Source organism: Ylistrum balloti, unplaced genomic scaffold (assembly GCF_031769215.1).
Source record: "Ylistrum balloti isolate Yb309-2 unplaced genomic scaffold, AGI_CSIRO_Ybal_v1 Utg371506, whole genome shotgun sequence".
NCBI classification, from domain to species: Eukaryota; Metazoa; Mollusca; class Bivalvia; order Pectinida; family Pectinidae; genus Ylistrum; species Ylistrum balloti.
Genome location: NW_026782778.1, coordinates 419,987 through 447,575, shown reverse-complemented (window position 1 = coordinate 447,575; position 27,589 = coordinate 419,987). Strand labels below are relative to the sequence as shown.

Here is a 27,589-nt window from a genome sequence, read left to right as displayed (position 1 = left end):
GGAAACGGCATAAAACACATATGTTGAAGAACAGTTTTTTTTAAATATAGACTGAACTTTTCGTTCAAGAAGTCGTCAATTGATGGACCAACCCTTTATACTGAATTTCAATAGATGCAGGTTGATGAAAGATTGTTAGGAAAGTTTATGGTTGTCATAGTGATCTCATTGAGAAATATTCTATTTGTTTGTACGATATGAAGTTAGACGTGTTTTATGCTAGTTACTTTGCCTATTGGTTTTATTGTTGTATATCTCGTTCATATGAGAACGTCACATTGCTTTCTTGCAGAAAACGCTTACTCTTCCGCAAGACCTGGTCTTATTCTTCTTACATTTTTTTCAGGAGTCCCTGTGTAAATCTTCCTTTGTGCATATTTTGTCATAGTTTCATCGACTTCGGGATTGCATTAAGATTATGTTAACATGTCGGCATTTATTTTTCTATTTTTTTTTTTTTTCATTTCCGTACAGCATGGAGGCAAGTTAATCCATACAGCACATTGATCTGCCTCCGATTATCTTACCGTTATTTGTTTCATAAAACGACAGCTTAAAATGAAAAGATTAAAATCTTTCAGTTTCCATTAAGAATGAAACAAATGATCTTCTTTAGATATCGCCACTAGAATGTGTACCGCCATGTTATGTGTGTAAAATATTGAAAGATACGAGCACTGAGTACCTCGGTAGGTCCATCATAAATACCGAACTTTAAGAAATAGCGCCGCACTGAGAAACCCAGCCAGCTGAGGGATTTTGGTGTACAGCGTTCCTAGATATATCTACTTGAAACGGAAGAGAAACATGACTTGATTTAACGTTTCCAGCGATATTGATGCATGGAAATATTTCACAATGCATGCATACTATGTACATAATGTCTAAATGTACAGATTGTCAGACGTAATATTCTGTCGGTAATTCCTGACTGGAAATTACGTAAGACGAAAAATCTGACAATGAGAAAAATGGTTTAGAAATATTGATAGCGAAAACATGTTTGATGATTGCAATATCAAGATGCTCCAACAGGTGTCGTTTTGAAAACTTGTAATGTTCTATAGAAGAAATAAAGGATTTTGGATATCATAGCATTTTCCTGGACAGAGTGATCTGTCAACGGTAGTCCCTCAGCGTCTATATTGCACAATGTGTTACAAGTAAACGGTTAATGGAAATGCATGTTGTGGAATAGGTGTTAATATTACTTTAAAAAAGGGGATTTTTGACAATAAAAATTGTAACTATAATTTACCACTTATATCTGCCTTGCTGTAGAAGTGGAGTAAGATGTATTATTCATATCTAAATGGATAAATTTCATGGTTAAACATTTACGAGGGTATCGTATAGGTGTTCAAAGCCTTACAAATGAAATACAATGTACATATAGTTATTGTGTTTGGATGCCTACGTGCTGTTTGCAATGAAAAATTTAAACTATTGAAATTTGCAGCGTTTGAAATTTCAAATAACTCCATGTGTTTTAGAACTGTTGACATTTATACCACTGTCAATACGCTGTGTATGTGCGGATGGTTTGGTGTAGTGACTGTAGTGTCGCCAGAGCTGTGTGGTAGTACAAAGCGCCAACAATTACATGCCGAAAAGACATACAGGTCCGCCTGAATTCCTAAAAGTCGTGAACAGGTATGTTTATTTATCTACTGTCGTCTGTTAACTTGTTTCTTTATTTGTAGATCATTAGCATCTCGATAACATAAATATATTCATTCTTCGTTCGTATGCCGCTGGAGCCTCCATCACACATCGAGAGACTGACAGCATGTGTTCCGGTCTCTCTGTGACACGGTTTGAAACAGTAAGAGCACCAATTTTACGGGCAAATCTCACACACATTTTGTAATAAATGATACATGCACTGTCTTCAATACACATTCCTTCAATCTATATTGCTTTTATACTTCCAGGCAACTCTATATGAAGGGTTACTTCTATTGATCACTTTACATACACTTTACATGCATCTGTACTCGTCTTTATTAAATATATAACTGCCATCTGTTATAATACACATGCTAATATTTCCAGTTAACAATATTTGCGATAATGCTGTGATTTGTTTTACTAACAGTTTGTTAAGTAGTGTAATTAGCGGTCATATATGTTTCTTGTTGTTTTAATGATAACTATGTTCCGAGTTTTACCGTCCTATCTTCAGATACTATCCGTCGTCCTCTGTCTTCGTCTCTTCACACAACTGATAGAAGTATACAGAGTCTTGAATTTCTGTTTACGTGATGACGTCCCGCCTGAAATCATTATTGACTTCTTCTATTCTGTATCTAGATTTACTTTCTACTACCTGCATTCTGTCTTTATTTCTACTTTCTACTTCCAGTATTCTGTCTTTATTTCTACTTTCTACTTCCAGTATTCTGTCTTTATTTCTACTTCCTGTATTCTGTATTTATTTCTACTTTTCACTTCCTGTATTCTGTCTTTACTTCTACTTTTCACTTCCTGTATTCTGTCTTTACTTCTACTTTTCACTTCCTGTATTCTGTCTTTAATTTTACTTTCTACTTCCTGTATTCTGTCGCCACTTTTAATTTCAACATTCTGTATACTGTCTCTATTTCTACTTTCGACATCTTGTATTCTGCCTTTACTTCTACTTTCTACTTTCTGTATTCTGTCTTTATTTCTACTTTCTACTTCCGGTTTTCTGTCTTTACTTCTACTTTCTGTATTCTGTCTTTATTTCTACTTTCTACTTCCAGTATTCTGTCTTTATTTCTACTTTTCACTTCCTGTATTCTGTCTTTATTTTATTTCTACTTTCTACTTCCACTTTCTGTATTCTGTCTTTATTTCTACTTTCTACTTCCTGTATTCTGTCTTTATTTCTACTTTCTACTTCCTGTATTCTGTCTTTACTTCTACTTTTCACTTCCTGTATTCTGTCTTTACTTCTACTTTTCACTTCCTGTATTCTGTCTTTACTTCTACTTTTCACTTCCTGTATTCTGTCTTTAATTTTACTTTCTACTTCCTGTATTCTGTCTTTATTTTAATTTCAACTTCCTGTATTCTGTCTTTATTTCTACTTTCTACTTCCAGTATTCTGTCTTTATTTCTACTTTCTACTTCCAGTATTCTGTCTTTATTTCTACTTTCTACTTCCTGTATTCTGTCTTTATTTCTACTTTCTACTTCCAGTATTCTGTCTTTATTTCTACTTCCTGTATTCTGTCTTTATTTCTACTTTCTACTTCCAGTATTCTGTCTTTACTTCTACTTTCTGTATTCTGCCTTAATTTCTACTTTCTACTTCCTGTCCTTATCTACTTTCTGTATTCTGCCTTTATTTCTACTTTCTACTTCCGGTTTTCTGTTTTTACTTCTGCTTTCTATTTCCTGTATTATGTCCATATTTTTACTTTCTACATCATATATTCTGCCTTTATTTTTACTTTCTACATCATATATTCTGCCTTTATTTTTACTTTTTCTGTATTCTGTCTTTATTTCTACTTTCTGTATTCTGTCTTTATTTCTACTTTCTACTTCCTGTATTCTGTCTTAATTTGTGTTTGTTTGTTATTGTTTTTAACTTTACGCCATCCTATCGTATCGTCATTCACTCTTATTCTTGGAGGGATTTCTGGTCATGTTTATTTTCCTCGAGTTTGCCTTTCTTTGCTTCGTGCAAGCATTTCCTTTTGTATATGTTTGCCTCCATTTGTCTACGTTATTGAACACCATACCTCTAACTCTCTTCATCTCTTTTTCCTGACTGTCCTTCGCAACAGCCATCCAACCTCTCTTTATTAGGTTATGTACCTGCCTACCTCTTCTTAATCCCTGTTTAGCTCTCTTCGCTTAACCTCCGTCCCTGTTTACCTCTGATCTTCTTCACTCTACGCTCTGGTCTACGTATGTGAGTTTCGCAGTCCGTAGCTCATAATTGTAATCATAAAGATACATTGGAAGATTTACATTTCAGTGACGTCAAGGTGTTAACAACGTGTGCAATATTCATCGCCTGACACGTCAGCTTATTTTTTGTGTTTTATCAATGCTTTATGGTCCTGTATGAAGTGTCATTTATAGCAATCATGTTAACACTGACATATGATAAACATAAATACAATTATAGCATGCACGATCGAATACACGTGATGTATGAAAATCTTGGTCAACATCAGCTGTCAAACCTTAGGCGGATTCATTTACAAGCATGCTGTATTCGTGGTGATAATTATGTGCTCAGAAAAATCATAGAAACAAATAAATTAAAAGGGCGTAGTTCTGTTAAATCAAAATACATAGAACAGATGCTAATTTTCGACTCGTGGTTTAGATATCGTTGCTGTGATGTACATCGAAAGCATTGAAGAGTTAGAAAAAATAGGAACAGCATTCATTCTACCCAGGAAATTGTGTTGACGAAAACTTTCCCCGATCTGAAATAAAGAACAGTGATGTTAATGCTGCTGCATTTTGAAGACACGCGACACTTGGAAATTTACTGGTCTATAACAATCACACACCACGGTTAGATACGTGGAAGGCGATCATTTAACAATATTGAAACAGTCGATTTGTTTATGAAGATGGCCATTTTTACTGGATATTTTTATGCAATACATCACCAACATCCGCATTACCCTTCCTCTCTCTACTTTCTGTAGGTCTGTCTGTCTGTCTCTCTCTCTGTTAATGTGTATCTCTCTCTTTCTCTCTCTCTCTCTCTTTGCTAATCTCTCCTCCCCCTCTTTCTCTCTCTGTCATTCGATTAATGTCTATCTATCGCTACTTCCTATCAATCTCCATATTTCTGTCGATCTCTCGCTACTTCTTGTCTTATTCTATCTCTATCTCTCTATTCCTGTCTATCTCTACCTATCTCTTGTCTTAATATTTCTCTTTCTATCTATCTTTCTTGTACAAATGCTAGTGTCTCTCTGTTTTCGTTCCCCTGAATTTGTTCAGTGTATTATCGTCCTCTTAATTCCCCTTTATCGTATATATAAACGGGAAACAGGAAGTCAATAAAAAAGGCGCGAATTTGAAAATTACAGACTGCATTTCTTTCTTCTGACAAAGATACACTACGAATTTTTACATTGTAAGTAGCAAAATCCCTATATTCATCCTTCTTTTGTCTCTTTCTCTTTTATTTCTTTATCTACTCTGTCCTTTAATATAATAAAGACCGACGTTATCGATATGATTTGAAAAAAACCTAAATTAGAGCCACATCTGTGCCATGGAGCCCATTCAAAACGATACTTAGTATTATGTATTTCTATATATTGATGTTTAACAGGATCAGATATGAAGGGTATGTAATAAAACTCACCCATAGCATAATAAAATCCCAGAAATAAAATAGATACTAGTGTTATCAAATAGCATCTCTAGTATAAATTCGATGTTCTGCAACTGAAGACGTGAGCGGTTCCCTGTTTCTGCGGCAAGTCTTTGATAGTACCCTTGGTGGAGTGAAGAATGGAAAGATACACCGATATCACAACTTTCCTGTGAAAACACATCTTGCTAAAGTAATGGGTGCAAATTTATCCGAGCAAGATTAAGCTCACAGAATATGAGAAATTGTACAAATTGTGTGGATACGTTGCGCAATATCTATTTTCTGATCTGTGTATAAAATATTCATGGGTCTCAGCGGCCTCATTTCAGTGTTTCCGATTTTGATAGTTATTTCTCAAACTCACATAACGCATGCCTGTCTCCAGAAGACAACGAGCGTATTTGTTTTTTTTTTTATAAATTTTGGAAAATTGAGATGAAAAATATATATTCTAAGTGTGAACTTCTATGCCATGATAATATGATTATTGAATAAATAAGGGTATGAAATAGCGATGAAAATGAACGCAAGCCCGTTGAAATTTCAGAAATGTTAAAAATTGTCTTTTTTTATTATTTTTTTTTTTTGCTTTTATTGACTGCAGGTGGTCTCCGCTCCTACAACAGCTTGCATAAGACATGGTATATGTACAGATTCTGCCATTAGTGGAAAATTAGGAGCGTCCCTGGGTTGAGTTTCAGTCCTTGCTTTAATCGTATAGAATTACGTTAAAAAATTCAGCAAACACGAAGACGGAATTTTAATCAGTTTTTGAAGGCAATAAAAGAACATATTAATATCTAATACACCATGTGATTTGCAATTCGCTGCATTTGTTGCCAGGATGAGACTCGTTTACATTACGTAGAAATAAAGGGAAACATCCATGGTTTCTTTAATGATAATGTAATGTGTCACCAGCTTTCCTCTATTTCTGTCTCTTGTCCTTTAATGCGAGTACAAGTAATAAAACGTCATCAAAAAGAACAGTAGAACAACAAAGAAGTTACCAGGCTTACTAATTATACTGCACGAGAATATTTCACAGTAAGATTAATGATGTCGAACACAAAACTTCCAAAGCGGTTTGGAGAGTTTATCAGCAAGTTATCGACATCGTTACTTTGGGGATGTGACATAACTCTGTAGGCAAGAAAAGATACAAATTACAGCTGTATAATTACTGACTACTGTACCACATGTACAATCCAAGACACATATATGTATGCAACCAACGGAATTTCTAAACAGATGTTTTTTCTTCTTCTTTATAATGGTGTAAAATTGATTTATGTTAAATAAAACCTTTTCCTTAGAATAGATTCTTTCACAATTAAGCAAGCTAAATCCCAGGTGTTAACTTATATACTATGTAAAATGATTATTTTAAACCTAAGAAAAAGAATTAAATTCGGGAAAAAAACACCTATTGAAGTGAGTTCCCTTCGAATATCGGAATACGAAGCAACAAATTGTATATATTGCAACTGTCTCCCTACCAATATTACCCGCATTTGTAGTCATCAGAGAGGCCTGTTTCCATGGTAATCTGATACAAAAACGGAAATGATCCCTGTATTTGTACATCGTACATGTTGTGTGGTTTGTGTTTATTGTCAATTTTATCAGAAGGAAAGAGACAGGACATGAATGTCTTCTTTCACTGCTGTACTTTCAACGAAAATTGGTAAATCGTCGTTAATCAAACATTTTAAAGAAAATCTAAAACGTACAGTCAAACCTCGTTGTCTCGAACTCTTCTATCTCGAAGACCTTGTATAATTCGAAGTATTCCGTCGATCTGGGCTAAACATTACACTTAATATTCGATCTTACTTAAATCGATTAATCGGATTATTCGAAGTTTCAAATGATCCAGCCGACTTCGGGATAACGAGGTTCGACTATATTTGTACATGTTTATAACGGAAACTTTTTGATTTCCAAACACAATTGCTTGACCTCAACTGTCAAAATATGATTTATTTTCTTAGAAATGGATTTGCTTTGTGAAAACTGTCGCTACTCACAGAAATAAAGTAACATATTTTCATTAGGAAGTCCTTAACTTGTCCTGGTCTACTTAGAAATATCCTAATTAAACTAAAATGTGACGGATGTCGAATCTATTCAACGTTACGTTCGTCGAATCATAAAGAGATAAGCTGCTGTTGCTATTGTGTAAAATATGTCTCGAAAGCATTCTATGAAGGTACTTGACTATACAAAGTATGGTGCGTTTGTAATCTTAAACATCTCAAAAAGGCAATTCTGTAATTATTGCCATTGTGGGCGAAGCAATTTTTCTCACAATTAGAGGTGACTGAAGACAATTTCCATGTAATAGATTAATTGTTTCAATGCAATTGCATGTAGAGAATTCTTGTTCACTAGGAAAAGATAAAAATATGTATACTCATTATGTAGTAACAGCTTGGATATATAACGGTTCTAATGTTATTTACAACTGTTCCATTACTTGTGAACATAGAAAATGAATTATTTCTATGCTTCAAGGATAAGAAAGAAAATAGCATCGTCAGAACAAAATCTTAAAATTACCATATTAGTTCAAAAATACGTGTCATTGCATGTGACTGTATTATTCTTGTTTTCACGTTATATATGTAGGGCAGTGCATCTTTATTCAATACCCACTCTTTAAGTAGATATGTAATTAACTTACTGATAATAAACATGACAAGTTTCAAGCTGCCATCACGATCGTCAGCCCCATGAATTGTTTTATTACTCATCCGGAGCAATAAGGGGAAAAAAAAAAAAATTTCCGATGCACGCGAAATTCATCAACCTGGAACAAAATTTCTGCCCATCAGATAAAAAATTTACCACTACTGAATGTATTTGCTACACATATTGTTGAAAACACCTAACACACATATATTTTTTTCTGTATTTGGCTGTGACGGCACACATGCCGTATTTATTACCCGCCAATGTTACTTTCCGATCTACTTAGATATTACATTTAGAAATATTAATAACAGTTTAAATAGGTGATTTGATATCCTAGATTGAACACGTTTAGTAAGAAAAAAATAATCTAAAGAAATGTTACATTCGTTGAAGTTTTAAACCATATTTACGTTCGTAGTCTACCTTATCAGGCATAATTCATCGTAACCGTAACTTCAATGTGAATAAGATAGATATTTTGCAACAAGATGCATAAGTTGAATTTTCAACAAATGTTGCAGGATATAAGTATAATTCATGGTCAGTGTTTTAAAAAAAAGTAAAATGTATTGTGACATTTTTATCTTGTCTTTCTTCACCATGTCAAAAATACAGCTAATATTTAAAAGACACTGAACATGCATATTTTATATATCTTATGATATACAAGAAAATGTACAGCTTTCTTTAAACACGAGGAAGGTTTCATCAAATATATAGATAAAACAGTCAACAATAAATACCTCTGTCAGCCATGGAAACAAGTTAGAAAGTCATCTCACTCTATTTCTTACATGTTCACAAAAATATTCTAAATTTGCTTCGGCCGATTTTAATTTTGGACTCCCACCGGTACAGGTAGCTCAGACGAGCACAGTATTAGTTGTACAACAGGTTTAGTGTGTTGTTTCTGAATTTGCATTGATTAGCGCTATTCATTTGTTTTCATTTTTTTCAATACTTTAAAGAATTAATTAAGAATCAATTCTCAAGTAGTTGGGTATATAGAAAACTCCGTGTGCGTAATGTGATTGATTATATTATCAATCAGCCTGATGGTAGTTGAAGCTCCCACAGACTTGTCGATTCTTCATAAGTTGTTCCCCTCCGACCCCTTGACGGGACGCGGTGCGTCAAGTGTTATGTAAATCGGATTTAGCTCTATAACAAGAGCATCAATGTAACCGTCATAAACAAGTATAATATCACAAAAAGAAATCGCTGATCCAGCTTATCCTACCGGTGTTACCATGATCAGTAAAACGAACCATTAAGTTTAGGTGTTGGTTTTGAAGAGCCCGATGATCTATTAAACTGTCTGGCAAAGATATATTATGACCCGGAATCATAATTTGTCCATACACATCATTACGGTTTTAAAATGTTCATCGTAATCAAATTTTGATAATATCCGTGAGATGATGAGTGGATTTTGATAATATCCGTGAGATGATGAGTGGATTTTGATAATATCCGTGAGATGTTTGATGGATTTTCATAATATCCGTGAGATGATTGGTGAATTTTGATGATATCCGTGAGATGATTGGTGAATTTTGATAATATCCGTGAGATGATTGGTGAATTTTGATGATATCCGTGAGATGATTAGTGGATCTCCAGATCAAATTTTCCTTCCTTTTCCGTTCAATGTTAGATATGCTGCTTGCTATTGACCTCTATAGTTAGTATTGATGGAACATTTAGGAAGAAATATCATTGAGCTATCGAAAAGAACGGTACACACTGTGAATACGATTTTCATACGACTTGCTATGTGGCGACAAGTGTTGCCACAAACAGAAAAATCCTTGAAGTACACCAAACTTATAAAACAATAACCAATAATATATACTGATATCTGGAAGTAAGAACTCCAAATTCATCATTTCAGTCTACATTGTACATTGAGAAGTAAATCTCGGTTGCCCCCTACCTTTCAGTCTAGAATATAATCGCTCCTTCCCTTTCAGTCTACATTGTACATTGAGAAGTAAATCTCGGTTGCCCCCTACCTTTCAGTCTAGAATATAATCGCTCCTTACCTTTCAGTCTACATTGTACATTGAGAAGTAAATCTCGGTTGCCCCCTACCTTTCAGTCTAGAATATAATCGCTCCTTCCCTTTCAGTCTACATTGTACATTGAGAAGTAAATCTCGGTTGCCCCCTACCTTTCAGTCTAGAATATAATCGCTCCTTACCTTTCAATCTGCATTGTACATTGAGAAGTAAATCTCGGTTCCCCCTTCCCTTTCAGTCTAGAATGTAATCGCTCCTTCCCTTTCAGTCTACATTGTATGCGCTCACCACGTTTCAGTCTACATTGAATTCGGTCCCTCACTTTCAGTCTACAACATATTTGCTCCCTTCATTATCTACCATGTATTTGCTCTTTCTGTTTCAGCCTACACTGTATTAACACCTTCACTTTCAGTCTGCGTTGTATCTGCTCGCCCTATCTGTGGTATAAAAATAACAGCCTTTAAAACGGATAGCATACTTTTCTGCTTTTGAATACTGTCCTTTTCAAGGATAGTGAAACCGAAAACAGAATTAAAAAACACGTTTTCCCAGAGAAGTGTGTTCAATGTGATTTTGCTAAAAGTGTCGAGGGACCCATTGATAAAGCGTTGTTTAAGCTAACGAATTGCCTTCTTCACATGTCGTGTATGCTACATTTATTGATAGTAACATGCCTCAATCTTTTACAATTTTGCAAACGATATAAAGACAGCCTACGTTGGCAATCAACTGACGGTCTGTCATTTGCTGCAACGAAACCCACACGGACAGTGTGAACCAAGAAGCCTGAATAATGTGAAACGGGCGTGTATTTCAAATTTGTTTCCAACCTTCATTTTTAACATTCAAAATTAATTATGGACCAGAAGTCATATCATTTATCAATGCTTAAATTGTTAATTGCTAACCGAATTATATTGAAGATTTTGCACGTGCATTGTTATTCAAATGCTTTCGTACGGTAGCCGTGTCGTGACAACCTTTATTGGACGGTCCGAGTATACAATTAACGCTAGATGAGTTATTTGACTGCGTTTATGACAGAAGTAAAACTTGGCTGCATCACGCTGGACTGCACATTGACTACATAAAAGACGTGTGTGATCTACATAAACCTGCCTAGTTGGTCTCTTTCTTGCGCCTAGGGCCACATTGTTAGCTATTTTATCTCCGAAACTAAATGGATTATTGTACTTGTGTATAAAAGGTTAACTGCGTAGTTACATCCCCACAATGCATACTTAGGTACTTGAGTTGTGTTTCTCAGACTCAGCACCTTTATATCTCCTGTAAATGAAGAAAACGATAGTCGTGTTTCTGTCGTCGGTCTCATGACAAGCGTAACCAACACATGTACTTAGAAAACATTTATCACCTGAAATAAAACAGCCCATTAAAACGTTTAGTTTATGTGTTAAATGTATTTTTATCTGAATATTAGAATATCTTCTAGCTACTGCTTCGTCCGCATGTCACATGCTTCCCCTTGTTTGCTTTTCTTATTTGTTTTTGTTTGCTTTTTGTTGTTGTTGTTTTTGTTGTTGTTTTGTTTTCTAATCATCATATTCGGCTCGAATCAGAAGATGGAAGTTTACAGGAGACGTTGGAAAGTTTAGCCCTGATATATTCGCAAAAAAACAATTCATCTAAAACATTTTATCACCCAAGTGCTGTGACACCTGATAAGCTCGTTCGCCTCTGTTCATTAAAGGACATATTGTAATCTGCTGTGTCGATTGAGTCTTTCTTGTGTAGCCAGATGAAAATTTAAAATCCTCATAAGAATAAATCACACTAAAAACTACAACAGATCGAATGACTGTTTGAATTATATGTGCTGTCGGAAATGAAGTCCGTAAACAGAATGGTATTATTATGTATGTGTTAATTACTGGGATCGCTTCAGATGACTTTAATCAGACATTGTCATATCATGTTGATTACATATGTCCTTCTGTGTAACGACTTTCTTCTATCAATTCCTTCTGGATTTCCAAGCTGTCGGTCTATAGTATATTTTAATCACGTATCTATTATATAGTGAATTTAGTAAAGATATTTTGATATTTCAAGGAAAGAGATATATCATCTTGTATATGGTCGCTTAGTTCATAACCGTCCGTAATGAATTACTGAAGTTTTCATCTATCTATGCTTGGCCGTTATGTAGCGTGAGAAAGCAATATCTGCGGAGATACAGACTGTCACTTTAGGGAAGATTTGTGGTGTAGTGATTATTAGAATGTAGCCAGGCGTCCTTAGATAATTTGGAAGCGGTAAATAGTAGTTACAAAACGCATTAAGTGACATCAGGTGAAAATTCTTGACATTGTGATAAAGATCTTATTATTTATATAGATCATTTCCCCCTTTATCGTGATATAGAATTACAGATATATGACAGAAGTATGAGTATATAGTAATTATACAGATTTTAGCACAGAGTTAATAATTCACGTATTTTAGGATTATCAGTACTGCGAGACCCATTTACAGATATAAAATACTCCCCAATGTGTTTGATAATATAACTGCGATATAGCATATTTTAGAAATTTTACATGAGAAACACGTGTTCATGTAGTTTAAGTAATATAAACAGCACAATGCTTAATTGTGTTAAACTACACTTTAAAGCATTCTCTACCTTCTTTGACCCGTTTTTGATGTTATGAACCAAATGTTTGAACATCTGAACGACCAATCAGCAAAGTGAAAATAGATTTCTGATCAGTAACGGAATAGATTAGGATTTGTACTAATCTTTGAAAAAATGAGCTTTTGTTGGTCCATTTACCGGAAAGAAATCACATCCTCAGAAGTCCAAATCATAACTATGCCCATTTCTTTTTCTTGAAGTCGAAACCAAAGTCAAAGATTTCGATAATATAAAAATGGGATACCTGTACGTACCATTAATTCAAATAATTATTTATTTCCAATGATACTAATAACCTACATTCAGCTTTACAATTTAATTACCCCTTAATCATTAGGAAAGAAGACATTATCCGCTTAGTACAACTACTAAACAGCAAAATACATATAAATAACATCAAATTGCTAGTCTTACAAGCTACTCAACCAAATATTCATCCGATTGTTTACAGCCTTCTATGGACATTCCAGTCGACAAAAGTCTGTCAGACGGTAGGTTGGTTTATATTTTTGTATTGAACTGGATTCCATGTCCGGACAACGTATAGAGATCATCTGCCTGACAAATAATGATTTTTCTGATTACTTCTTTCCATATACAAACTTCTCATGAGCTTCCATCATTGGCCAGTAAGAAGTTTCACTACAGTAATAAAATCGATAACATTTCTAGATGTAATTTGGTATATATCGTGAATGAACGCTTCCTAAGAAAAACAACATTTGAGCATTTGGGTTTTGCCGTTTTTCTGTATGTACCCTTTCAAAACTTATGGAACGCCCCAGTTTTTCTGTTATTGCAGTAGTCTTAACTCAGACAAATGAACGGTATGGACAATACATTGTGGTGAGCTTACTTAAGTACCTATCGTGTAAGAAAAACAAAAAGAATACCAACCTGTCAAAAATATCGTTTACACTCAAAATCGACAAACAGTCGCAAAGTATCCATACACAGAAACATTTGAATAGTACGACGAGAAAATTATCTGATGTTTAGGAAGAGGGTAAGGAGTCTGCTTTATGCAAGACATACATCGTGCAAGTCTAAGGAATAAATTTATATTCTCATAATAACAATGAATTATGTTTTATAGTATGACAGCTGCAGCATCACATAACTTGATGATGTACAGGTAGGCATAATGTATGTGTGTACAATAGCAACCCAGGATGGTGTTAGAGTTCGTCCGCTTATGTAGATAATGGACAAATGCTCGTTAATATTTATTTAGAAAACAAATATTGTTCCTTAAAAGTAAGTAATATTCTTAAAGCATATATTTCTGAAACTTACATTTTGCAGCATCAATGTCGGTTTCATAGAGTGTCCTCGTGTTGACAGTGAAAGTGCATACATTTGCGTTCCTGATGTTTGATAAAGAAAAAAGAGAGGAGGAAAACAGGTTGATGAAAATTGGTTGGAATTTTCTTAAGGACGTCCTATAAAATCTCTTAGGAAAACATTCTTTTATAGCGTAATTTGAACCTCTTATTTCTTTTCTTACAACAAAACAACCGCGGCAGCGTTCCACTAAGCTTAATGATAAATGTAAGTTTCCGTATTTTCCAGTTCTTGACTGAAACATTTCTGCTTCCCCTACCTATGGTGTTGATATGTCGCAATCGATACAATATTTTTGGACTCAAAATGTACACAGAAATCAGTTGTATAAATAGATACCTACATGGGCAAACCATCGTGCCATTTTTTACATGTACTTGGATTGATCAAAATTTACAAGACAGATATCGACGACGTTGAAAACGCTTACTCCTTCAGAACATCTGGTCCTCCTCTTCCATTGTTGCCTTTCCAATGTGCTTAATGCTTGTGCATATTCTGGAAACTCAATTTCAATATAACCAACTAAGTCGAAGGGACAGAGAACGCTCTTTGTCATTGTACATGAAATTAGTTTCCGGTTAAATTTAATTGTCGTTTTCGAGTTCGTGTTTTCGTTCATACGCATACGTCGGAACTTTTTTATTTTCCCTATTGACCGTTACGAAAACAAAAAATCACATCAAACTACATGTATGTATATGACGAGATTTGATTGGCGGGTCATTTCTTTACCTTTATTTAGAAGTATCCTTTACTAAATAGAATGAACTGAAATCGGAGGCATTGAGTAAATCTCATGCCTAGTAAAATGAGTATTGAACGTCGTCCATCTCTGATCAAAGCACCACAAACTGTGTTTGATCAGATCCCACAGTGATATTTTATATGAATCTTTTTACGTATAATTCAAAAAAAAGAAAAAAGAAAAACGACTACAAGTTTCCGAGGGTAAATTTCGATGCATGTTTTTGACGAATTCAATAAACCGGTAAATCAAATCCGTTTCTGCCGGGAGAATGTCGTAAATTGTTTTACATTCAACCTGTCAGTAGCATCGGTATTTCGTGTATAGAGCCGCGAGTGACCCCTGTTAGGGGGTCATCTTATTGCATGTATCGACGTTTTCTGCTTCACAGCAACATTTTGACTTTGAAGAAAAGGCCTTTTGAGATTCATGTTCATTCTGTCTTTTGTAGCTGCATTTCGTGTGAAACCGAATTGGAATCTTTGATGCACGTACTATATTCCATACCGCCTACATAAAACAGCGTCTCCCTTAATCAGATACTTGGTAGCAATAAGCACTGACAGGCTGTCAGGCTATTCTAGGTACAATGATATTGCGATGTCTCTGACAAAACACATTAAAATCCTGAGACTGTAATACCATAATGAACTATTCTCTTTTCCTTGTCAGATTAAATACACAGATTTCCGAGTTGATGATTTGAATATCAATATAATGGCATAAATATCAAAGTGACACCAGGGCAATACGCAAAAATAGTCTCTCTTTATTGACGATAATCTTTGATCCAAGACGTATAGCGTGCTTGTAATTCGTATCGTGGCAGCGCATGTGATTGAAATGGTAAGACGTTATGTCATATAACGGCGTCATAGTGTTGTAGATTTATATGTATTTGACAATAATTGATATAGAATCTTTTCTTTGGTGACCAAGAACTATTTAAGTCACGGAAACATTTGTATCATGAATTCAAGTAAACAAAATGACTTGTGATGAAATAGTAGGCTCTTGGTGTGATCCGTATCTGTCTTTTCATGTTAAAACTTTGCCCTACAAGGATTTTATATACAATTTTTAAGATCAAAGTCGAAATGAAAGATTGCGTCATATTGGATGATCGAGAGTATTGCTCGGTTTCTACTACCGCACTAAGTGTGTAAAACAACCGTGAATGAAGTTCAGAACTGATGCAACACATTCTCATTAGATCATTAGTCTAGACATTTACAAAACAATGAAGATTTCAGCTTCATGGCTGAATTCAGACATGTGATCTAAGGGAGTGATTGCGTTGCATGGACAATGTCTTCCTACAACTTTAACTTCTGAAACTTGTGTAGTTATTTACTATGATACATCAAATACTATTTATAAGTAATGTACTTCACAAATATATTTACCTTATTGTTTAATTAATATCTGCAAATATCAATTAACTCGCATGTAATATATTCGCTGAATTAAGATCTGAAACTCTGACCTCAAAATGTATTTACAGGAGACGTACATGTACCTGGATACAGAGGGTTGACATTTAATGGTCTCAGCTTACAGAAAACTCTCGGCCTACAATATATAAAGAGTCGAAAACTTCCGGGACCGCTCACTTTTAGAGCTCGCAAATCTGTATCTGCAACATTCGGGAAAGTGATTTTCTTCGGGGCTGATTGTCTCGACTGCTTTAATATGAAATTGTTGGCTTTATCTTTAACGAATGCTTATACATAATGAGATTTGTAGTACGATCTGCTACCAGTACAATCATGTAGTGGTCCGACCGTTAGAAAGGACTCCTTAGAATCAGTGTTAATAATAAAATATTTGGTAGTCATAGTTACCGTTTTGCTTATTCTCTGGAGTCTTTAATATCAGTTTTAATTGTCAGACAGTTTTGTAGCCATGGATTATCTAATCGTCTATTCTCTGGACTCCTTCGTTAGTGACATCATTAATGGTCAGACAGTTTGGTAGTCTTGGGTTACCTAATCGTCTTTACTCTGAACTCTATGGTGTCAGTATTAATGGTCAGACAGTTTGGCAGTCTTGGGTTACCTAATCGTATATACCCTGAACTCTATAGTGTCAGTATTAATGGTCAGACAGTTTGGCAGTCATCGGTTACCTAATCGTATATACCCTGAACTCTATGGTGTCAGTATTAATGGTCAGACAGTTTGGAAGTCATCGGTTACCTAATCGTATATACCCTGAACTCTATAGTGTCAGTATTAATGGTCAGACAGTTTGGCAGTCATGGGTTACCTAATCGTATATACCCTGAACTCTATAGTGTCAGTATTAATGGTCAGACAGTTTGGCAGTCATCGGTTACCTAATCGTATATACCCTGAACTCTATAGTGTCAGTATTAATGGTCAGACAGTTTGGTAGTCATGGGTTACCTAATCGTATATACCCTGAAATCTATGGTGTCAGTATTAATGGTCAGACAGTTTGGCAGTCATGGGTTACCTAATCGTATATACCCTGAACTCTATAGTGTCAGTATTAATGGTCAGACAGTTTGGTAGTCATGGGTTACCTGATCGTATATACCCTGAACTCTATAGTGTCAGTATTAATGGTCAGACAGTTTGGCAGTCTTGGGTTACCTAATCGTCTTTACTCTGAACTCTATAGTGTCAGTATTAATGGTCAGACAGTTTGGTAGTCATGGGTTACCTAATCGTATATACCCTGAACTCTATAGTGTCAGTATTAATGGTCAGACAGTTTGGCAGTCATGGGTTACCTAATCGTCTTTACTCTGAACTCTATGGTGTCAGTATTAATGGTCAGACAGTTTGGCAGTCATGGGTTACCTAATCGTATATACCCTGAAATCTATGGTGTCAGTATTAATGGTCAGACAGTTTGGCAGTCTTGGGTTACCTAATCGTCTTTACTCTGAACTCTATAGTGTCAATATTAATGGTCAGACAGTTTGGTAGTCATGGGTATATACCTAACTCTATAGTGTTAGTATTAATGGTCTTTACTCTTACCTAATCGTATATACCCTATAGGTGTCAGTATTAATGGTCAGACAGTTTGGTAGTCATGGGTTACCTAATCGTATATACCCTGAACTCTATAGTGTCAGTATTAATGGTCAGACAGTTTGGCAGTCATCGGTTACCTAATCGCTTGTTCTCTGGAGTCTTTAGCGTCAGTATTATTGTTCAGACATTTTTGCAATCATGGGCTACCAAATCGTCGGTTATCTAGAATCTTTAGTGTCAATATTAATGGTCGAACAGAATGACAGCCATGGGCTACCTAATCGCCTATTCTCTAGAATCGTTAGTGTCAGTATTAATGGGCGGACAGTTTGACAGCCATGGGCTACCTAATCGCCTGTTCTCTTGGATCTCAGTATCGGTGTTAATTCCTCTTCGTTCTTTTTTATGAATTTTATTACTTGGATTTTCTTTAATCTTCCCTAAGGAATACACTAAATCCCAGATTAGGTTTAAGTATTAAATTGTTATAGCGTCTATTTTTATCACTTGTGTGTTATCAGAACTTGTTATAAGGTACACATATCAACCGTTGCCATGGCGATTAAACATCAGCAACAGTTAAGTGAAATGACCCTTGCTTGGTATATTTATTAGTTCCAATTTTTATTGATTAAAATCAATAATAAATAAGCTATACGTAATTAGTACTTTAAATGTATTGTTACCATTACATTTGCCCAACAAAGATTTTTTCTCAATGTCACAGCAGGACCCAGTTATGCAAGGTATTCATATTTCATTTACACCATAGATTTTCTATAATACATTCATGTAGATATTCAGAACGAAAGGATAGACATCCAATGTATAAGTATTTATGGTATACACTTCTTATAGTAGGATTTTTGTTCTTTCAGAGTTTTAGAAATTTGCGGTATATATTTTAGAAGTACTTTGAAATTCCACAGGGACAAAGAAAATTCTTGGAAAAATTCAAACATAAAATCGATAAATATAACCGGAAGAAAGATTGAAAAAAAATCTTTAAAAAGAACAAGAATAAGAAAAGAAAGATCCTGAATGATAAGCGTCTTCAACATCATTGATAATACCTGTTATGTTTTGATTGTCAATCCAATCGTAAGTCATGGCACGTTCACAATTAAAGCAAGCTGATAAAGACGAAGAACATATAAAAGATAACGAGCACCAAACATTCATAATAATAAAACAGAAATAATCACTAATCATACAGCTTAGTGGAAGGTAAAGGAATCCCGTGCATTTTATTTTATGTTATTAAAGGCATTCCGATCGATTTGGTCAATATCTGTTAGTTATTTAACGGCAGAAAGTGATCAATAAAGCTAAACTTAAAATAGAAGGCTTGACACAAGGCCTTTGTAAGCACAATTACATGTACGTGTCAGATCATTATATTGTTTTTCGTGCAGAAAATAGTTATTGACATATGTCACCGTAACCTACCTTCGTGTGATAATAGATGTACGATTTCTTCGTATTCATTCGTCATTGTATAATTACGCTCCTAAATTGAATCTAAGGTTCAAGGGTCAGAGGTGTGAGATCGATAAGCCACGACACAGTGTATTGTACAGGCAGTGATTCCGTTGATCGATAATGGATGGGCCATATAAGGATATAGGGGCTGAGGGCAGGGACTCGCCTTCTGCAGCCTTGTTGCAGTAATGAAGAACGAATCATTTCTGCAACTGGGATCAATTATAGAGAATGTTCTAACTCTCACAGTTTGTATCATACTTCAAGTGCACGTGCAAATATGTTTCCTCAAAAATGATTAAAATGTTATCTGCATATACACATGACACATTAACCCAGTATATGCCTCCCTACACCCTCTCCCCGACACTTCCTCAAGGCGTAATCACTAGGCCGTACAAGTAGTAGTTATTGCCCAATTATAGGAATCCAATCGATTTGTTTTCGATAAAACCTCTGAAAAACAACATACATGTGGCACTATATTTGAATAGGTGTATTTGTTTCCTCCTGATTTACCTCCTCTATTTACAAATTCTTCGTTTGATATCATTTTATATTTTTGGTAAATCGACGGGTAAATCCGTTTGTAGTTCCTCGCGTTTATATGCGGTATTGATGCCCGCAGTGTCTATTCCTCTCGCTGTTACGACATCATAACTCTATGTTTCGTCTGATGGTGTTATGAATATTTGATGATGATAATGTGTTATGTAGTAAGATTTACGGATCCCAGTTTAAGATGTTAAGACAATGCATTACAAATGTTCTTCCCTAATTGGTCGATTCTGCTCTCTATTGTATCTGTATATACATATATATAAAAGAAAAAAAGAAAAAAAATCCTGTTTAAGAAATAAACATTTTTGTTTTCGATGTTTGACGTATGTTTCATGATTAAAAGCTCTTTTCTGTGGTTTGTGTTGATATACAGGGAATTTACAGATGTTATAAACTTATTTATTCTGTCAGTTTTATCAGCATGTATAGAATAGACAATGAGTCACAAGTTAACTATATTGCTGGTTTAAAGCCCTGAATATGATGTTAAGATGAAAACAATTCATTGAGTATATATTAATTAAAAGCGCACCTGTCTCACTTTTTTATTTGTAAAAGTAACATATGGCATATATTGTTGAATGTAAATATTGATTAGACTGTAGATGGTTACGTTTTATAAGTTTAATTGATATTCTATTACACAGAATAAGTCTTTATACACTATTAACGATGAAGCATCATACGATCGACACCCCTTATAGATCCTCATTTGCGACTCCATGTTGTGTGTATGTGAGGAGACGTTGTCCCATCATGAGCACGGTGTGTATTGTGGCTGGCACAAACAAGACTATGCTACCTAGACAGTGTGTTGTCGGTCATCATGATTAGTCGTCTATATCTTGTGGTAAGCTTGTTATTGGTGTGGTGTTGGTGAACAGGTTAAACACACGTTATACGCTGATTATGGCTTTATTGTTGTTTACATCGCTCCAGAGCACCGTACTGATACACTGGCAGAGGAATTTCTGATGTTTTAGCGGCGTAACCGCCACCGGTGAACAAACAACTAAAAAGTTTTGTTCTGGGCACATAAATAAGTGTATACGTGAGATTTATACATTTTTTTCTGAAACGAGGAATGTGTGAATCGCCCGAATTACAGTCGGCTATAAAGGATTTCTTGAGCCATGTGAAGACGGACATGCCGCAGGTGGGATACTGTCCTGGGTAAACCAGATGCCACACCTCTCAGCCGGACTACAAATGAGGTTATACTAAAACGATCTTAAATATTTATTCTGTCATAAAAAGGTACTGTTAAATGGCTATAATTTCATACATAGATGTTTACTACACTGTGTGTATATCTGTTTTTCCACACACGTGTGTACCACGTGAACCGGTGACCACTAACGTGTTAAAGCAAAATGGTTCTCATATATTATAAGTACTATAATGAATTCTGGTTTGACAATGCACTGGTCCATACCATTTTTGCTTACTACGCGAACTGGGTCATATGGTATTGTTAGCCATTGTTATAGTTTGACAGATTCAGGTTTTCAGTGTTTGGTGAGTCATTCCTAAAAGTGCTTTATTACTCCACAATCCTAGCCTGTTTTCTTTTTATAATGCACAAATATATGTAAATTAGATACATTTAAACTTTGAGTGTGACCCACATGTGGAAAAAATGTGTATATCTTTTAAAACATCTCGCATGAGAGGAAAAGGTTATCTTAACAATGTGTGAAGAGTAAAAACTGTATTTTTTGATATCCACGAGAACAAACCAGACTTATTTATGTTTATGATTAAGAAAGAATTTAATAGTTTACAGGTAGTTTACATTGATAAAAAAATACATTGCTAAATCTCAATAATTGAGGTTAAAAGCCTCGACTTAATGAGTATGAGTGTAAAAACTGTTCACAAAATTGTGCCAGCTATTTCAGTCTAAATAACTAGGATTACACAACGTCTCATGCGAAAAGGAAGTTAATCTTATATCATACAAACACTACAGCAAGCATGTAAGTGATCTTGTACGAACAAGACATGACTATTGCAGGTATATATCTAATACATTACATTGCCTAAACGTGTTTACATTCAAAAGTATATGTGTGTTACCCGTCACTATGGCATTCACAGATCACAATTTCCTATCAAAATTTCTCTTACCAACAGAAATGTCTCCTATGTAAATTTTAACCGATGACGTGAAAGCATATCTGCATTTTGTGTAGATATACTTTTCGCAAGTTGAGTCAGATAAATATTTCACTTTGACCCCAGAAACATTTTTGAAATATTTTTTTTTTATATATATCAGATATCAGATTTGTGAATATGAACATAAAGTTCAGGTGTATCAGTTTTCACTAAATGTATGCATGCATTGTAGTAGGATAGTGTTTAAAGTACATATCTTAGAGTCAATACACATCCCGGTGTGATGGGAGAAGCTCTCTGTTCATACACATGTGTAGGAATGGGCTAACACTCCTATGTCACGACAGGGTACATATACATGTATTACGTTATCAAACCTTAAGTCCAATTTGTTATCTTGGTGTTGTTTGTTCAATCTTTGTAAGGATTAAACGTTATATGTTGGATGTTGTGGCCTATTTCTTAAGAAACTGATTAAAGTTATACTGATACTAATTTCGTTATAGTTACCCATATGTACGAATATTGTGACATTTGATGAGTTACATTGTGAAATATTACAGTTAAATTACTCTGACACATGTTAACATACGAACTATGCAATGGATTAACGTGATGCTTTTACATTACAGATGAATTCGTAAGACTTCATGAACATGTCACCTAGTAATTATATCTACCATGAAGAGGCAGGGCTGCTTCCTCGTGCCAAGGGATTCTGCTGTCGGCGGTTCTCAAAAACAAAGATACTGGGACTGTTGTGTTTTGGAGCTCTTCTTCTGTTCTTGTTGACTCTCAGTAGTCCTGACCTTAGCCCGAAGGATAATTATGGTGGTAAAAGACAATTGTTGCCAAACGTTGTTGGACTCTTTGGTCCAGCAAACAAACCAGGACGCGGTGGTAAATTCAATACTTACATTCAAAGCAACATTCCTGTTCATAAAAAGACAGATCTTCGTCAGAGGCTGCCGCAGTGTCTTATCATAGGTGTGAAAAAGGCAGGCACAGGTGCCATGGTACAGTATTTAAAATTACACCCAGATATTGTTATAGCAGATAAAGAACTTAACTTCTTTGACTATGAGAGAAATTTCAAGCTGGGATTTGATTATTATAAAACCTTAATGCCACCTTCTTATGAGGGACAGATAACCATGGAAAAAACTTCAAATTATTTTCACAATAAAGACACTGAATGGCGTGTGTACAGTATGAATACTTCTATGAAAATGATTTTACTAGTTCGAGAACCTATTGCTCGTGCAGTTTCCGATTACCTCCAGAGAAAGCAGAAGGATAAAAGCAACAAAGAATTAACACCATCGTTTGAAGAATTAATTATTCGGCAAAAAAATGGAAAAATTAATGAGGGATATCCAGGAATTCGTCCTTCGTTTTATTACAAACACATGGTGCGATGGCTTAAATACTTCCCTCTTACACAAATCCACATCGTCGATGGTGATAACTTGGTGCGGAATCCTTACGAGGAAGTTCATGCAGTGGAAAAGTTTCTTGGATTACCTCACTTAATAACACCAGATAGATTTGTGTTTAGTGATAAAAAGGGATTTTACTGCATGTCTATTGATGGTGTCAATGGAACTAGACAAGAGCAGTGTTTATCTAAAGGCAAAGGTCGGAAACACCCGGATGTTGATAAGAGAGTGATGGAAATGTTAACAGACCTTTTTAAACCGCTGAATGAACAGTTTTACAATTTAATAGGTAGGAAATTTAACTGGTAGTTATTATCAGTTGTAAAATCTACACTGGGAAATGTTCTCCATTAATGAAGTGTTAAACTAATTGGCTTGCAATGTATTAAATAAGTGTGGATTTTAACTGCACTAGGCTCTCTATTGTTTGAGTAATGAACTATTTTAAGTTTAACATACTGATTATATATATATTTGTTATCTTGAACACACGTGTTTTGTTTACAGACTTTTCATGATGTGTTAACTTAAACAATGATAATGAAAGTTAAATGTTCGTTTCAAAGTGATATATTACGTTACATTTGAATATGGAGACCAAGTTGTAGAACTGGTCACCACCGCTGTCCCATTTAGAATTCCACTTCGTATAATGCCTGTTTATCAATATGTGTAAACGTGAACAAAATAATTACATGTGCCCAGAAGAATTACAGATAAACATAACACTTTTAAGTCTACATCAGTTGATGATTTTAGATAATAAACACTTTTAAGCCAATACAGTTAGAAGGACTGTGACAAAGATACTAAACAAGATAACATCATTTATCAAACATTAGGATTATAACCAAATAATGCTTTGACAGAGAGGATAATAAGGGTCTGGATTGTTAAAACCTAGGAGGCAACTGAGGGAAATCCAAATCGGTCATGATGATGTTAAAAAGCTTATGGAGAGGTGAAAGTAGCCCCCTTTTTATTTTTATTTATTTATTTTTTTAATCAACGTTTACATTACATGATTTGGCTCTGTAAATGTGAACTTGTTTAACCAAAATTGTAACTAGCTGTTGATCAAGGATAAAATAAGTAAGATAATTTTTAAAATGATATAAGAATATTATCTGCCTCAGCAACATCTTTATACATGTTAGGTATGGTAGCGTTATTAAACCGGTAAGGGATATATACATGCATTGCATCAGAATACTTACAAAAAGTAGCCTATATCTGGGTTTACTATCACGAATGACATTTCGGTTTTAATACCTGAATTGAATGACATTGTGTTCATTTTTAATGTTCTTTTAACTTGTTTTTATACAATTTGATAACTCAACTTTTGCTGTAACGAGTATTTGGCATTGTCAACTTTATGTTTGGCCTAAAGTGTGATGTACCATACGCAATATCAAGTTTTAAACTGGTCTGAAATGATTGTTTAAAAGTTTTGAGCACTTATTTGATACTGTTAAAGAGATGTGTTCTTGCTATTTTAGACTATAAATCATACAAAAAGTACTACATATGTAGCTGTTTAAAATTACAACATAAATAAACATATCCAGACAACTTGAATTATGTCTATTTGGTGATAAATGTAAAAAGTTTGAAATTTGATCCATGATAAGCACTCAGAACTTATATATAGAGTTTATTAAAGTTATTTAGGTTTTAACTTGCTTTGTGCAAACAGTCAACGGAAACGTCTAAGTAAATCGTCTATAATATTTCAACATTACTTGTATGTTTGTATCGATTGATAGATTTACTGCCAACGAATCAGCAATGACTGAATTATCATTATACTTACAGTTTGTGTATGTGACATTTAGAAATATACACCGTGTAACATGGTAGACTGTCAATGTCATCCGAGATATTAATAAAATGAGTGTGTACTTTGTATATGCGAATGTTAGTTATATGGAAATGCATGTTCGGAAAAAATGTGATCTTTCATTCAGTTACATAGAGGTGAAAGAAAAAATGTCTACGGTATATGTACGTTCATCCAGTATTACTACTGGCACCTCAGGTGGCATATAGGAGATAGTGTGTTAGTATATCATTCCGCATATTAAAATTATTTGGACATACGTGTAGTAGGTTCTTGAATTTTACTCATTCCTCTGAAACACTTATATTCTTTTGGAAGATATCTCTGTTTGGCACAATTAAGTCATTGTTGCTTGAATAGTCAAGCAAATATCCAGCTAATGATGTTATTATATCTAATTTGATGTTTGATCAACATTTAATTTTTTATGAGCTAAATGAAGTTACATGTATGCTGTGGTATTATTTTTATAAGAAATCAAGTTTTAACATTTTATGCAAATTTACGTACATACTATGTATGATTAAACATTAAATAGTAAAGTATGAGATTATTACGTTTTTCGATTTTGATTTAAAACATCTGATTTGGGGTAAGTTAAATAATAATGATTTTTTAATCATGTACATAACTATTTCCCCGCCCACCATCATCAAACTGATATCTAGTACAGTTCCTCAACAATCAACAATTCTTATAATTATAATCATACCTTCACTAAGTTATATTATAATACTTCAATCCATGTAGGCTTTCCATGGCTATTATTATCATTATGATTATTATTACATTCCAAACGACCCGTCAACACACAAAATGTCCTTAAGACCATCAACTGGTGAAACAGATCCAAAAAGGAAATAAGATCAAACAAACTAATAGATAAAAGACAAATGCTAAAAAATCTCTAATGGTTATACTATCACAAAAGATTAAAATACTAAGTCATATCATATTGTACAGACCAACATCTTTCAGAATTTTATTAATCTGCAAAGTTTCGAAAAGGGTATTTAGACTTGTAACGTTGCGGTAACAAATTCCTCGAGTAGACTAGAGGTCAATGCAGTTCAATATAAAATGTTTCCTTTCATATTTTTCTTGACTGACTTGAGAACATATATTTTATTTATTTATTTATTTTTTACATTAGGTTATTTCGGACAAAAAGATATTGTCATATTTATTTCTTTCTAGACAGTTCGGATGGCAGAAAAGGCACAATTGTTGACCCGAGGCCATGTTTAATGAGTCTCAAATGTGAATGTTTTTTTTTTGTTCCAGAAGAATTGGACGGATCTTCCAATCACGCCCACGTTTCCCCGAAACCCTCTGTGCTTTGTTCCCACGTATGGTCTGCTGCTGGCCAAAAGAATAACTTTCTCTGTTTAGTTTTCTTCATTATAATCTTTATACAATATTCTTTATCAACAATTATCACTTGTTAACCTTGGAGATCTGATATGTACTAAGAGGTAAACAGATAGAGTAGGTGTAATAAAAAGTTTATTTTGACCATCATGTTGATATATTTCACAAGTGAGTCTAATATTTTAATATCTTTCACGAGAGCATAGCAAAAGTGAAGGATACAAGAAAAAAAATTGACATAGTAGTGAAATATATTCGTTTTTTCTGAAGACAATATTTGATATTTTATTGGTGACATTTTCACGAACAAAATAGCCAAATTACTGACATGTTAGAACAAATTTAAAACGAGGATGCTTGCAAGGCTTTTCGCGGACACTATTCACTCATTATAACTTCGCAATACGCGATGAAATATAGCCTTCTCATATTCCCATAGAAAATATGCCTTATTCCTGTCACTAGGAGACAGAATATAAAAATGTTCAAAGGAAGGTTAACCTATGACAAGTTACTACGCGGCAACCTACATCCTTTAACGCGTTAGTTCCACATTCAAGACGTTTGGTTGGGGATTGGATTTGATCTCTGATAAGGTAATTTGCGTTGCATTGTTCGCTGACATCCATGGAAATGAACATTTACCACAAAGCTGAAGGTCGTGTTACAAGCAAACAACCCTTTCAGATGTCTGATTTTGTGTTTTTGTACCGGGCTTTATGATTTGTGAATTTTATCAGATGATTTGTGTTCTCTTTTCGTTTGCGTCAGTCTACAAAAGTGTCATTTTACATTAGTGAAAAATAACACTTTTATCAATGAGATATTTCACTGGCAAAACTGTAGTAAATACATTTTGTTAGATTTTAAAAAGATGTGGTCACATTTTGAAAACATGCTATGCAGCAGGTTACTTGTGAATGAAAAAAAAAAGATAAATGATGACAC

At 34.5% G+C, this 27,589-nt stretch overlaps 1 protein-coding gene across 4 annotated transcripts; it reads left to right on the top strand.

Moving 5' to 3' along the window:
* The first annotated feature begins 1,583 nt into the window (after positions 1-1,583).
* Positions 1,584-25,338, top strand: LOC132562759 (heparan sulfate glucosamine 3-O-sulfotransferase 1-like). 4 transcript variants are annotated; one of them, XM_060227521.1, is made up of 2 exons: positions 1,584-1,653; positions 22,621-25,338. In XM_060227521.1, exon 2 carries the CDS (start codon positions 22,639-22,641, stop codon positions 23,734-23,736), a length of 1,098 nt encoding a protein of 365 aa, XP_060083504.1. In that variant the 5' UTR covers positions 1,584-1,653; positions 22,621-22,638; the 3' UTR covers positions 23,737-25,338. The 4 variants fall into 4 exon arrangements, with proteins under 4 accessions (XP_060083504.1, XP_060083503.1, XP_060083501.1 ...); XM_060227520.1 differs by lacking the exon at positions 1,584-1,653 and adding an exon at positions 20,643-20,717; XM_060227518.1 differs by lacking the exon at positions 1,584-1,653 and adding an exon at positions 20,735-21,081.
* Positions 25,339-27,589: the final 2,251 nt, after the last annotated feature.